Source organism: Tachypleus tridentatus, chromosome 3 (assembly GCF_004210375.1).
Source record: "Tachypleus tridentatus isolate NWPU-2018 chromosome 3, ASM421037v1, whole genome shotgun sequence".
Taxonomy (NCBI): Eukaryota; Metazoa; Arthropoda; class Merostomata; order Xiphosura; family Limulidae; genus Tachypleus; species Tachypleus tridentatus.
In genome coordinates this window covers 111630123-111644692 of record NC_134827.1, presented here as the reverse complement: position 1 = coordinate 111644692, position 14570 = coordinate 111630123, and the positions used below count along the sequence as shown (strand labels likewise).

General features: G+C 31.4%; 1 protein-coding gene across 8 annotated transcripts in view; it reads left to right on the top strand.

Annotated features, from left to right (window-relative positions):
• Window positions 1-14570, top strand: part of LOC143247762 (medium-chain acyl-CoA ligase ACSF2, mitochondrial-like) — a 40057-nt gene that overhangs the window by 13303 nt on the left and 12184 nt on the right. For 2 of the 8 annotated variants that reach the window (XM_076496207.1, XM_076496209.1), the window contains 5 exons: window positions 1712-1819; window positions 2023-2171; window positions 2701-2842; window positions 3567-3677; window positions 5167-5401. In XM_076496207.1, coding sequence (XP_076352322.1) covers window positions 1712-1819; window positions 2023-2171; window positions 2701-2842; window positions 3567-3677; window positions 5167-5283 — 627 coding nt within the window. In that variant the 3' untranslated portion in view covers window positions 5284-5401. Of the gene's footprint in view, window positions 1-1711; window positions 1820-2022; window positions 2172-2700; window positions 2843-3566; window positions 3678-5166; window positions 5402-7656; window positions 8036-10575; window positions 10760-14063; window positions 14193-14474; window positions 14529-14570 lie in introns of those variants that run through there. The other 6 variants (XM_076496208.1, XR_013026705.1, XM_076496210.1 and 3 more) reach the window with 6 other exon arrangements.

Below are 14570 nucleotides of genomic sequence, written 5' to 3'. Positions count from 1 at the left end.
CTGTTAAAGTAAAACAAAGTTATGGTAAACATGAAACTATATAAAATTATACTGTTAAAGTAAAACAAAGTTATGGTAAACATGGAACTATATAAAATAATGATGTTAAAGTAAAACAAAGTTATGGTAAACATGGAACTATATAAAATAATACTGTTAAAGTAAAACAAAGTTATGGTAAACATGGAACTATATAAAATAATACTGTTAAAGTAAAACAAAGTTATGGTAATCATGGAACTATATAAAATAATACTGTTAAAGTAAAACAAAGTTATGGTAATCATGGAACTATATAAAATAATACTGTTAAAGTAAAACAAAGTTATGGTAATCATGGAACTATATAAAATAATACTGTTAAAGTAAAACAAAGTTATGGTAAACATGAAACTATATAAAATTATACTGTTAAAGTAAAACAAAGTTAGGGTAAACATGAAACTATATAAAATTATACTGTTAAAGTAAAACAAAGTTATGGTAAACATGGAACTATATAAAATAATAATGTTAAAGTACAACAAAGTTATGGTAAACATGGAACTATATAAAATAATACTGTTAAAGTAGAACAAAGTTATGGTAATCATGGAACTATATAAAATAATACTGTTAAAGTAAAACAAAGTTATGGTAAACATGGAACTATATAAAATAATACTGTTAAAGTAAAACAAAGTTATGGTAATCATGGAACTATATAAAATAATACTGTTAAAGTAAAACAAAGTTATGGTAATCATGGAACTATATAAAATAATACTGTTAAATTAAAACAAAGTTATGGTAATCATGGAACTATATAAAATAATACTGTTAAAGTAAAACAAAGTTATGGTAAACATGAAACTATATAAAATAATACTGTTAAAGTAAAACAAAGTTATGGTAAACATGGAACTATATAAAATAATACTATTAAAGTAAAACAAAGTTATGGTAATCATGGAACTATATAAAATAATAGTGTTAAAGTAAAACAAAGTTATGGTAATCATGGAACTATATAAAATAATACTGTTAAAGTAAAACAAAGTTATGGTAATCATGGAACTATATAAAATAATACATAAAAGCATCGTTATTTTATTTTTAATAACAATTTAAAATATTTTATTTGCTAAAATTGTTTTTTTATTTCTTGTATAATTTTTATTATTTTACACTTATAGGTATTTCTCGATTTCTTATCTCGAAGTTGATAGTTAAATTTCAATTCTAAACATCAGTCATAAAGAATAAATTTAACCTAATTAAACAAACATTCTTTGTAGAGATATGAGACAAATTCAAACACTAATCATCTTTCTTGAGTTTCAGTGATGTCGAGAAACCCACTTGTTGAGAAATTTATATGCAAAAACGGCTATTTTCTCAACCCATCATTTCTTCATCATTTCCATATAATATAAAGAAAGTATTCATTCAATAAAATACATTAATGTGTTGTATCTGTCGCTAGGAGAGGTAAACTGATTAAACCCATCGTATTCTAAGGACCTTCTTAGAATCTTCGTACAAACTTGTTTTGATGTGAACTCCAAGCAGTTGTAGCACCTGGTTTTTGAGTAATTGGAAAATTAAGGCTACGTTTAGTGTTACCTTGTAACTAATAGATATATGGTATCAGTAATCAGTGATGTAGAATTTCAACCATTTCTTGGAAAACTTCGTCATAGGAATCACCACTATCCTTTCTTCCCCACAGAATGTATACGGAACAACAGAAAATAGTCTAGCAAGTTGTTCAACACGTCCAGGAGAAAGACCGGAAAAGAAATACCACACAGTTGGAACACCACTTGACCATGTTGAGGTAACTGTATGGTATTAGAGTACATGCTGTAGTTGTAATGAATAAATTAGGTAATATCATGTAAGATGTACCACAAATTATACAAAGTAAGGTTGTAGTTAGTGTATTATGAACATTAACCATGCAAGGTGTACCATAGTGAGAGTTCACACGTTCATGGTAAAGGTGTGTTATATTTTTACAAACTTTAAATTTGTTCTCAGGTTAAAATAGTGGACAATGATGGACGAATAGTTCCGGTCAACAAAGAAGGAGAACTGTGTACACGTGATCATTTATCGTTCTTGGGATACTGGGGTGACAAGGAACAAACAAGTCAAGTCTTTGATAATGCACGTTGGTATCACACTGGGTAAGGCATATATAACTAGGATTTGTCCACTTCATGTCCACTTTGATACTTTAACTTTATTCTTGTATCTGTTATTACTGGCTAGAAACTGTTACTGGTTTTTGGATTTTTTCTAAAAGAGAACATCTTGTCATTCTCCGGAAGTTTGCTACGGTTTCTGATAGGCCAAGCTTCACAAATACATTTCAACATATTTTTCAGGTCTAATAGTTTGTACAAATAACTCACTTATAAAGATATATGAATAACGTTAGTGTTAGTCGATCGCTATAAGACAAATATACCGAGTAATTGAAATGTCGACAAATAAACACCATAACAATCATTATCTAACTCACTGAGTGACGCTGAACTAACTCTGTACTTATGATAGAATGATGACTTTCAATTCAATATCTAAATTATAAAATTTAAAATGTAACTTACAACGGTATAAATAATTCTACGTTTAAAATATGTGTCAAATATATCGTCATGACAGATGAGGGTGTTAATTGTTTCTATATATTAATAATACAATATGACACAGAGATATTGCTGTGATGGATGAAGATGGCTACTTCAGTATTGTTGGTACATTTAAAGACATGATCAACAGAGGAGGAGAAAACATATATCCTCAGGAAGTGGAAGAGTTTCTCCTCAGTCATCCAGGTGTCGCTGACGTTCAGGTGAGATTTCTCAGAAAGACTTGTACTCTTCAAATTTTAGAGTCCAGCATGACTAGATGGTTGAAGTTATAGACTCATAATCCGCGATTTGAATCGCTGTCACACCAAATATTCTGCCCCTTTCAGCCATGAGGACGTTATAATGTGACAGTTATCTGACTATTTGTTGGTAAAAGGAGTAGCCAAAGAGTTGGCAGTGAGTGATGATGACTTGCTGCCTTCATTCTAGTATTACACTGCTAAATTAAAAATGGCTCGTGCAGAGAGTCCTCGTGAAGCTTTGCGCAAATTTAAATTTTCTTTTTAGTTATTTAACATGATGGTTTTAAACTTTTAATGTATTTGAAGCATTAAAACTGGTAAGCCTAATAATAATACTAAAAAGTAAAGTTTACAAAAATTCATAACTAAGTGACTATGTACTGTTATTTTCACGTATTCAGTGCCCTGGATATTTTTCTATATCATTTAATATTATTATAATTTGTATTGTGTTTTGTGATATTGATACCTTTGTGACGTCTTGGCTATTCATAAGTGTTACGTGAATCATATTAGTAAAGACAGAATGTTGAATTCTCGGAAAACCTTAAGAGTTGCACTAACGTTATTGTTAAATTTGTTACTTATAGGACTAGATTCAATGTAACATGTAATACGCTGTTAAACGTTGCACGTTGGTCTGACTCTATACATAATATTTATTTTAATATGTTTATTTTAGGTTGCTGGAGTTCCAGACCAACGAATGGGAGAAGAAGCTTGTGCTTGGGTGAAACTAAGAGGTGGATCAACGGTAACAGAAACGGAACTTCGGGAATATTGCAAGGGAAAAGTTAGCATTGTGTTAATATAACACCAGTTGAATTCGGATTTTCTAACCACTTTAGTTGAGTTTATGTTAATATGTCATCAGTTAGGTAAACTGCTAATATAACACCAGCTGAACACGGTGTTCATATGACATCAGGTGAGTACGTCGTTAACAGCACGCCACTTGGGTACAGTGAAAACATCACATCGACTGAGTATGGACAGATAATAATATAAGCCATGATACCATCAGTTGCTTCGTGTTCGTAAGGTGGGCTTCAACGACAGAGATTTTACTGGTCTAAAAATGAATTACATTGTGGTTACTAACGTTTCTGGTTCTAGTGCGACTTGGATGATGCTCGTCAAAGTTTCATATGACATCAGGTGAGTACGTCGTTAACAGCACGCCACATGGGTACAGTGAAAACATCACATCAACTGAGTATGGACAGATAATAATATAAGCCATGATACCATCAGTTGCTTCGTGTTCGTAAGGTGGGCTTCAACGACAGATATTTTACTGGTCTAAAAATGAATTACATTGTGATTACTAACGTTTCTGGTTCTAGTGCGACTTGGATGATGCTCCCAGGATGTGGCTCATGGTGATAGTCCTAGTACTACACTGATAAGGAGTTATCTACACTTGATACTTCGACATCAGTTAGCTGTCACCTCTATAATGTTTCTTAACCACTACAACACAGAAGGGGAAGGTGACATTTTAGTAACTATGTTTGTTACCACTAAAATATAACTAGAACCACCAGGTGTGTGACAAGAAGACTAAATATCTATGTAGTTTGTTAAAGGAAGTGTGGGGATCTCCCCCATTGGATAGATTACTTCACAATGCTAAATCAGTAAAGGATGTGGAGTGAGTTATTGTGTTACTTTATATCCAAGAAAGAGTCGTAGTTTCGGCAAACACTGAGTTTAATTTTTTTTTTAATAATTTTCACATAAAGTACTAAATGTAAACTGTTGTTGTTTTATCAAGCTTACTTTTATACACTCTTGTGTAGTATGTAACATCAGTAATATGTTATTATAAAACAACCACACAGAAATTGGCAACTGGGATAGATCGAGGTAGTACTTGCATAAATAGATATCCAGGTAAAACGTTCATTAAAATAACATTTAGATTATGTACAAACAGAATAATACTTTGAAACACTTTGAAGATATTGAGAACAAATAGAACTAAAAATTGATGAGTTCTGGTATTCAACAAAAGCGTTCTAGACAACGAGTTTTTGTAGAAAAAATTATGTAATGATCTTCTCACACATTGTGAGCTACAGTAAACATACTAAGTATTGTCTAGAAACGTTTCTACTTATCTTATGTTCTTTCGTCACGAACTATCACGTTTCATTTGTGTTGACTCATAATAAACTTTTATTGTTTGACATATATTGTTTCGTCATGACTTTTGTCCTCTATTTTTAACAACCTTACAAGTATATCTGTTAAATAATGAATATTTTTTCTGGTTTCAGATCAGCCACTTTAAGATTCCTCGGTACATCGTCTTGGTTGAAGACTTTCCAAAAACGTCGACAGGAAAACATAAAATGAAAGAAGCAATGAGAGAAAAACTTAAGTGTATGAAATGACCTGATTTCAAGTGTATTATTGTGAAACGTACCATGCCATAAACATTTGTGTTGTTAACAATAATATTGTACTGTTTGTATTATACAGATATGAGTAATAAAGAAGTGTTAACGTGTTTCTTTAAGTGAGTCATTTCTAAATAAAAATAAGTAAATTCTTTTTATTTAAATCTGTTAAATATAGTTTTTTAGAAAATATAAAAACTTCTTTGCAATAAATATTCATTTGGAGAGAAGTATAGAGGGCTACAAGACGTACAGTAAACATAATACATTGTGTTTACCAACATTAGTCTTAGCTAATGAAAACAACATGCATTCATTTCTATGGTGGAGTACTGACCGGCATTAATTGTTATGTGTAACGTAATAAACAGGAGGTTCATGTCCAAGATGTAAACCAGAGAAAATATTCGATCTAAATAAAAATCAATATTGTGTGTTTTTTGAATTCCTCGCAAAGCTACTCAAGGGCTATCTTCTCTTGTCGTCCCTAGTATATTAGTGAAAGGAGTAGAGAAAAGGCAGCTAGTCATCACCATCCACCGCCAGCTCATGGCCTATTTTTTACCAACGAATAGTTGGATTGACCGTCACATTATAACACCATCATGGCTAAAACGGCGAGCATGTTTGACGCGACGGGGATGCGAACCTGCGTCCCTCAGATTACGAGTAGAACACATCAACCTACCTGACTATGCTGAACTAAAATAAATATTAGTATGGTGAAGAAACACAGAAATATGGTAAAGAAACACACGACATAAATACATTCACTAAGTGGTTCTTTACTCTTACTTATATCAGTAGAACTACATCAGTTTCAGTACTAGTGGTGACAGGATGAATCTATTTATATTTGAAAAGTAACACAAGATTCACTGAACGTTAGACTGTATATTAAAAATTATATGTCCGGAGATGTGACTCAACTTATCAACACCACACATAAACAACTAACCATGTTACCATTTTAATACACACACACATATGAATATATATAATATTTGTTGGTGTGTAAATAAAGTTGTAAATCTCATACATTTCACATGATGATGCAGGTTTTTAGTTTAAGTACATATTAAATGTAGAACTGAATCGATAACAGTCAAATTATCATTCATATTGAAATATATTATAAGTTATATTTTCTGACTGACACTGTTTGAACCTTTTACTGATTGTTGTACTATACAGTAATGTTGGTAACACTCTGTCGTTTATAAAGTACATGAAATATTACTTAGTGGGTTGGAATGAACAAATAGTAATAAGGACATTGTGTTCAGAAGTTGTATGGAAGCTGATCTGGTGTTTTATAAACCATGATCTTTATATTAATAGTTTATGTACATTCAAATTTTGATAGTAAATATTTCATTTAGTTTGTGGTTTTACTTACATAAATAGGTAATGTAATATCCATAAAAGGTATTGTATTATAATAATACATATACTGTTTTAGACGTGAATAATTCATTTGTGGACAGTAACTGACCAGAAAGTATTCAAGAAATGTACTCTACCCAAAGTTCCATATGAAATAATGTCCAAAACTACCAAAATGTTTTAATGTTATCTTAGACACTGATGTCATGTTGAGACACCCTAGCAACACACTCTCTGATTCTAGTTTCTGGACACCATTACCCTCAGGTATTTAATATATAACACTTATGCACCCTCACGTATTAACATATTACAAAACAGTCTTTTAGAGTGCATGTCCATAAAAGAAGTTGTTCTAGTAAGCATGTTAGTAAGATGAGGTGATAGTTAATCTTTGATATTATATTAACAAATATCTGACGTCCAAAGAACATATATATGTATATATGTTTATTAATACGTAGGATTTAATCTCAAACTAGTTCACTGTTTCTAATCAGCTCTATCAGATATATTTAATTTTGATAAATTTAAACACACAAAGTTGGACAGAACTAAAAGAAAGAGAACATCATATGTAACTAAAGAACATAAACAGATATATTTAGGTACCCTAACCTTGACGTCAGAGCTTACTGTAACTATCTCTATCGACAATATACCCTCATGTCCTCCGATGTGAAAAAAATATAATTCGGGATTCAGTTATAAAAACCAGTTAGTCCAGTTTGACTTTTTTCTAGGCAACCGCTCTTGTGCACTTTTTAAATATATTTGGTAAAGTGATATAATGCATGTATAGTAAACTATCATTCCGTTCACTGATATAATGTATGTGTAGTACAACTATCATTCCGAACAGTGATATAAAGTATGTGTAGTACAACTATCATTCCGAACAGTGATATAATATGTGTGTAGTACAACTGTTATTCCGTACATTGATATAATGTATGTGTAGTACAACTATCATTCCGTACATGTACATTTGAGAACCAGAACAACTTATTTATAATTCAGCATCATCCTTGAGATGAACTTACCAATAACGAAACCACTGTGGACGTGTTTGTACTGAATTGTATTGGTTAGATTAAACTACGTGGTTCGTAGCTTATTATAGTTGAAGACAGATAAGAGAGACGAATTAATATACAATATAGGAGCAGTTTCTAGAAGAGAACAACATCCAATGGGATTACGGCAGCCTATGTCATAAGATAAAGTTACTCTAGAACCTTGGTATTGTGTTTGTCATTATCTCACAGCTCAAAATGTTTATGTTACGATCTATCACTAAAACTATCATTTCTTCGTTTTCTGGACCTATAAGGACTCCACCGTACAGGTACGTACACAGGTAATGTATTGTGTGAACGTGATGTTGACACTTTTATAGTATGCTGTGTTATAAAGATACCAATACTTTCAGTGTTTATTGTGTTTTCGATTCGTAGTCCGAGGGTCGAGGATTCGAATACTGGGCGAACCATACATGCTCGCCCTTTCAGCAGTGGGGGGAGTTATAATGTGACTGTTAATCCAACTAATCGTTGGTAAAAGAGTAGCCTAAGAGATGGCGGTGGGTGGTGAGGACTAACTGCTTTCCCTCTGGTCTTCCCTCTGATGTTAAATCAGGGACGGCTAGCGCAGATAGCCGTCGAGTAGCTTTGCGCGAAATTAAAAAAACAAAAACAAAACAAACTGTTGTGTTTACATAGATATTAATTATTCAAGTATGTGTTGTGTTTATATAGGTATTAATATTTTTTTTTGTACTTTGAGTTATATAGATACCAACACTTCCAGTGTCAATTGTGTTTACACAGAAATTGACAATTTTATTTTCTATTTTTTATATGTTGTGCTTGTATTTCGAATGTGTGTTATATTTATATAGATACTAAGAGTTCCAGTATGTCTTGTGTTTAATATATATTAACATTTCAATAAGTGCTGGTAATATGTATATTATTTATAACTCCGAGTGTATCTGTTAATTTATAAATATGAAGAATTCCATTGTATTTTTGGTTATCTTTTTTAAAGATTTATAAGAAAGGTTTTATTCATATGGATACCAGTATTTAGATGTAATATTAGGTTTTCATGTATTACGTACCACTTATACTGAACATACATATAATTAATATACAGATAAAAGTTATTAAAAACATTCACTCTGAGCCTCAACTAGTGATCAGTGTGTACACGTACCGAGGTCTGATATGGTTAAGAGAGGATGGTTCACAGTTTCAGTTTTGAACGTGTTAGGAAGGTAATCTGAATTCTTTTCTTGGTTCAAAGTGTTTGTGGTGGTGGTGGGTGGACGCTGTATTTAGAACATTCATACCGTCAATTAACCAGTGTGAGTTGATCAACATTAACATCAGTTTTCAATCTTTAGTTTTCGAACACCAATCATCTCTAAAACCAATCAGTTGTTGTGAAGACAAAATCCAAAACTTACATTCTTCATCAAAATTTTAATTATAAACTCATGTGTGAGTATTTACTGAATGAATGAATTATTAAACTATTCTGTGAAATTGAGGAATTACTAGATGAGTATATGACCATAAACTGTTCTATTTTACTGAGGTATAACTACCATATAGTGTATTACGATATGATGTGCTAGAGTATAACTATCATACTGTGTATGTATATTATTATATAATTCACTAGAGTTTAACTATTATACTAAGTATTGTTATATAATTTACTGGGGTATGAGTACCGTATAAAGCAAATGTATTATGATATAATGTTATGATGTATAACTATTATCTATATATATATATTATGATATCATGTATTGTATTATAACTAGCATACCATATATGTGTATTATGATATAATGTAGTGGAGTATTAATATCATACTGTGTATGAGTATTATGATATAATGTACTGCAGTATAAGTATCATGCTGTTCATGTGTATTTAAGGAAAAATATACAAGTTAATATTATCCCTTAATTTAACTGGTGAAAACTGTTTTGTACCTGCTTTAAAAACTGTACTGTGTACTGATAAAAATATGAATTATAGTGAATTTCGTTGTGGATGGAAAATAAGAGAGGCAAACGTATAGTCAGTTTCTGGAAGAGAACAACATTCAGTAATAGACCAGAAACTTGTTGTTGTTTTGAATTAAGCTCAAAGCTACACAATGGGCTATCTGTGCTCTGCCCACCACGAGTATCGAAACCCGGTTTTTAGCGTTATAAGTCCGCAGACATACCGCTGAGCCACTGAGGGGCAGACCAGAAACTGAACTTTAAAATAACGAAAAGCTTCGTGTTCTGTTTGTCATTATCTCACAGTGTAAAATATTTACGTTACAATGTATCACTAAAACTATCATTTCTACGTTCTCTGGAGATATAAGGACTCCACTGTGCAGGTACGTACACAGATGACCTGCTGTGTAGACGTAAACAATTCATATGTTAACACTTTTATTGTGTGTATGTGATATGAAGTTGTTCACACTTTCAGTGTCTATTATGTTTATACAGATATTAACTTAATATTAAGTTATACAAATACTAACACTTCCAGTGTGTTTCATTTATACAAATATAAACACTTTTATAGTATGTTGCGTTGTACAGATACGAATATGGTTAACATCGTTCCAAGTGTAGAATTCTCATGTATCGCTTCTTTTACTATTGTTTTAAAGTCTTATAACAAGCGTTGTATAACATGGATATCAATATTTAGATGTAATATTATGTTTATAGGTTATAATTATATTTCACAGTGTACATGGACGTCATTAATCAGTATATAAAGGTTATTTAATACCTGCATTAGTGCGTTGTGTTATACAGGTAACAATAATTTACTATCATGTCCGTATTAAAAATGTATATATCTTGATTGTTTACAGACTCCTAGCAACTAATTCAGAAAAGTCTAAGATTAGCTATAACTGTGGTCACGGAGACAGCGTTCTTATCGGATCCACTATTGGTCAAGCTTTAAATAAAGTATCTTACGATGTTGGTGACCAATTAGCTTTTGTTTTCTGTCATCAGGATGTCCGTCGCACCTTTCTGGAGACTAATGAAGAAGTATGAAACTTGGTGAAGCATTTATAGAATATAATAAGCCTAACATCCAACTCTATCATACTAACTGTGTTGTTAACGTATTTACAGAATATTGTAAGCCTAACATCCAACTCTATCATACAAAATGTGTTGTTAACGTATTTACAGAATATTGTAAGCCTAACATCCAACTCTATCATACAAAATGTGTTGTTAACGTATTTACAGAATATTATAAGCCTAACATCCAACTCTATCATACTGAATGTGTTGTTAACGTATTTACAGAATATTGTATGCCTAACATCCAACTTTATCATACAAAATGTGTTGTTAATGTATTTACATAATATTATAAGCCTAACATCCAACTCTATCATACAAAATGTGTTGTTACTTTATTTACAGAATATTATAAGACTAACATCCAACTCTATCATACAAAATGTGTTTTTAATGTATTTACATAATATTATGAGCCTAACATCTAACTCTATCATACTAAATGTGTTGTTACTTTATTTATAGAATATTATAAGACTGACATCTTGTCAGATCACATCTAAACGTGTTAGTAATTAATTTACAGACCATCCTAGGCCTAATAAACCTGTCATCTTACTCACTAATTTCTAAATGTGTTGGATATATTACCATACTGTTTAAACCCTAATCTATGAACTGTACATGTATCTTTGATGGTTCATGTCTAGTTAAATATACTGTTGCTATAAGTGTACTGGATAACGAGTTTTTTGACAGGCTACACCTATATCTTTATCGGTACATGTTTTGTGAGATATACTGTAGTAATAGATGTACATGTTCGTGTGTTGTTACACATACTATAGCTAAAGACGTCCTGGTTTATATCATGTTAGACGAACTGTAACTCTATCCTTATTGCTTATATGTTGTTAGATATAATGTACATGTATCTTTACAGGTTCACATGTTGTTTGATATACTGTTCCTATAGATGTACTGATTCACGTTTTGTAAGATATACTGTACCTGTATCTTTACAGGTTCTTGTGTTTTTAGATATAAAGTACTTGTATCTCTTCTGTTTCACTTATTGTGAGATATACTGTGGTTATAAATATACTGGTTAAGGTGCTGTTATATATACTGTACTTCTATTTTCACTAGTTCGCATGTAAGATATACTGTAGCTACAGATGTACCCTTTAATATGTTGTTAGATGTACCGCATCTGTATCTTTACTAGTCCACGTGTTGTTAGATATATTGTACTTGCATCTTTACTGGTTGAGTTGTTGTTAGTTATACTGTATTTATAAATAAAATGGTTCACGTACTGTTAGATGTATTCTACATGTATGTTTAGTGGTTGTTGTTTTGTTAGGTATTATGTAGTTATAGATATGCTAGTTTATATATTGTTAGATATCCTGTAACCATATCTACACCAGTTCACGTGTGTTAAATATACTGTTCTGTATTTTTTGATAAACATGTTGTTAGATATACTGTATCTCAAGATGCAATGGTTCACGAGTTGCTAGATATTACGTTCGTGTATCTTTACTTGTTCACGTGTGTTAAATATACTGTTCTGTATTTTTTGATAAACATGTTGTTAGATATACTGTATCTCAAGATGCAATGGTTCACGAGTTGCTAGATATTACGTTCGTGTATCTTTACTTGTTCACGTGTTGTTAGATATACTGTATCTCAAGATGCAATGGTTTACGAGTTGCTAGATATTATGTTCGTGTATCTTTACTTGTTCACGTGTTGTTAGATATACTGTATCTCAAGATGCAATGGTTTACGATTTGCTAGATATTATGTTCGTGTATCTTTACTTGTTTACCTGTTGTTAGATATACTGTATCTCAAGATGCAATGGTTCACGAGTTGCTAGATATTATGTTCGTGTATCTTTACTTGTTCACGTATTGTTAGATATACTGTATCTCAAGATGCAATGGCTTACGAGTTGCTAGATATTGTTTTCGTGTATCTTTACTTGTTCACGTGTTATTAGATATACTGTATCTCAAAATGCAATGGTTTACGAGTTGCTAGATATTATGTTCGTGTATCTTTACTTGTTAACGTGATGTTCGATATACTTCTTTATGTGCTGTTTTATATACTATAGCTGTAGATATACTGTAATGTGTTGTTAGATGTATTTTGGCAATATCTTTACTGGTTCACATATTCTTAGGTATACAGTACTTGTATCTTTACTTGTTTACGTGTTGTTAGATATGCGGTAGCTGGTTGATGTGATGTTAGATAATTATACTTGTATCTTTACTGATTGACTCGTTATTTTATATATTTTAGCTATAGATGTATTGGTTTATGTGTTGTTATATATAACTGTACCTGTGTATTTACTGGTTCACTTGTTAGATATACTGTATTTACAGATGTACTGGCTCACGTGTTGTTTGATTTCCTTTTGCTCTCGATGTACTGGTTCATGTAATGTTAGATATACTGTACCTCTATCTGTAATGGCTTATATGAAGTTAGATATATTTTATCTGTAGATTTACTGGTTCATGTGATGTTAGATCTACTTTTGCTATATATGTACTAATTCATGTGTTGTTAGATATACCATACCTTTATCTTTACTGGTTCATGTGTTGTTAGATATACTAGTTCGTGTGTTGATAGATATACAGTACTTTTATCTTTATTAGTTAATGTGCCGTTGGATATGCTGTAACTGTAAATGTACTGGTTCACGTGTGTTAGATATACTGTCATGTATGTTTAGGGGTTGATGTTTTGTTATGTATTGTGTAGTCATAGATATCCTAGTTTATATATTGTTAGATATGCCGTAACCATATCTACACCAGTTCACGTGTGTTAGATATACTGTTCAGTTTCTTATTGATTAACATGTTGTTAGATATACTGTATCTGTAGATGTACTGTTTCATGTGTTGTTAGATGTATTGTGCCTCTATCGTTACTGGTTCACATGTTCTTAGGTACACAGTACTTGTATTTTTTCTTGTTTACGTGTTGTTAGCTCTTGAGGTACTGGTTAACGTGTTGTTAGTTGTAGCTTAGCTCTATATTATTGGTTCGTGTGATGTTAGATACACTGTAACTGTATCTTTACTGATTGACGTTTGTTTGATATACTTTAGCTGTAGATGTATTGGTTTATGTGTTGTTAGATATACTATATCTGTATCTGTAATGGCTTATATGAAGTTATTTTAACTGATATATATATACTGATTGATATAAGTTTAGTGTTACTGTACATTAAATAATATTCTCTACATCTGTAAATTCTTAAGTTCCATTGTTTGTACCACAGACTGATCAGCTAGCAGCAAGTTTCTTAGAGCTTGGACTGAGACCTGGAGAACGTCTGGCAGTTTGGAGCACCAACTGTTATGAGTGGGTTCTAACTCAGCTGGCTGCAGCTAAAGCTGGACTGGTACTGGTAAGGATATTTGATATTATCTTTAAATAAAGTCATATCTTAAAATATTTCAATCTTCATAAACATCAGATATATGAATTTACATTTTACATCTGAAATATAGAGTAAATAAGTGTTTCTTTTGTAACGTGTACTAATATATGTTAAACAAATACTCATGGATTTGTTAGCATAAACTTACTTTTGTATGTTGTATGTTTTAATATTAACATCAACATTCGTTATCTCACTACTGATTAAATTTTGTAACATAACTTTTGTGTGTTATGTTTTCTGTTGCAGGTCAATATCAACCCTGCCTTCATGCCTTCTGAACTAGAATACTGCTTAAACAAGGTAAACTGCTATACTTTGTTTGGTATAGAACTAAAGTAGTTG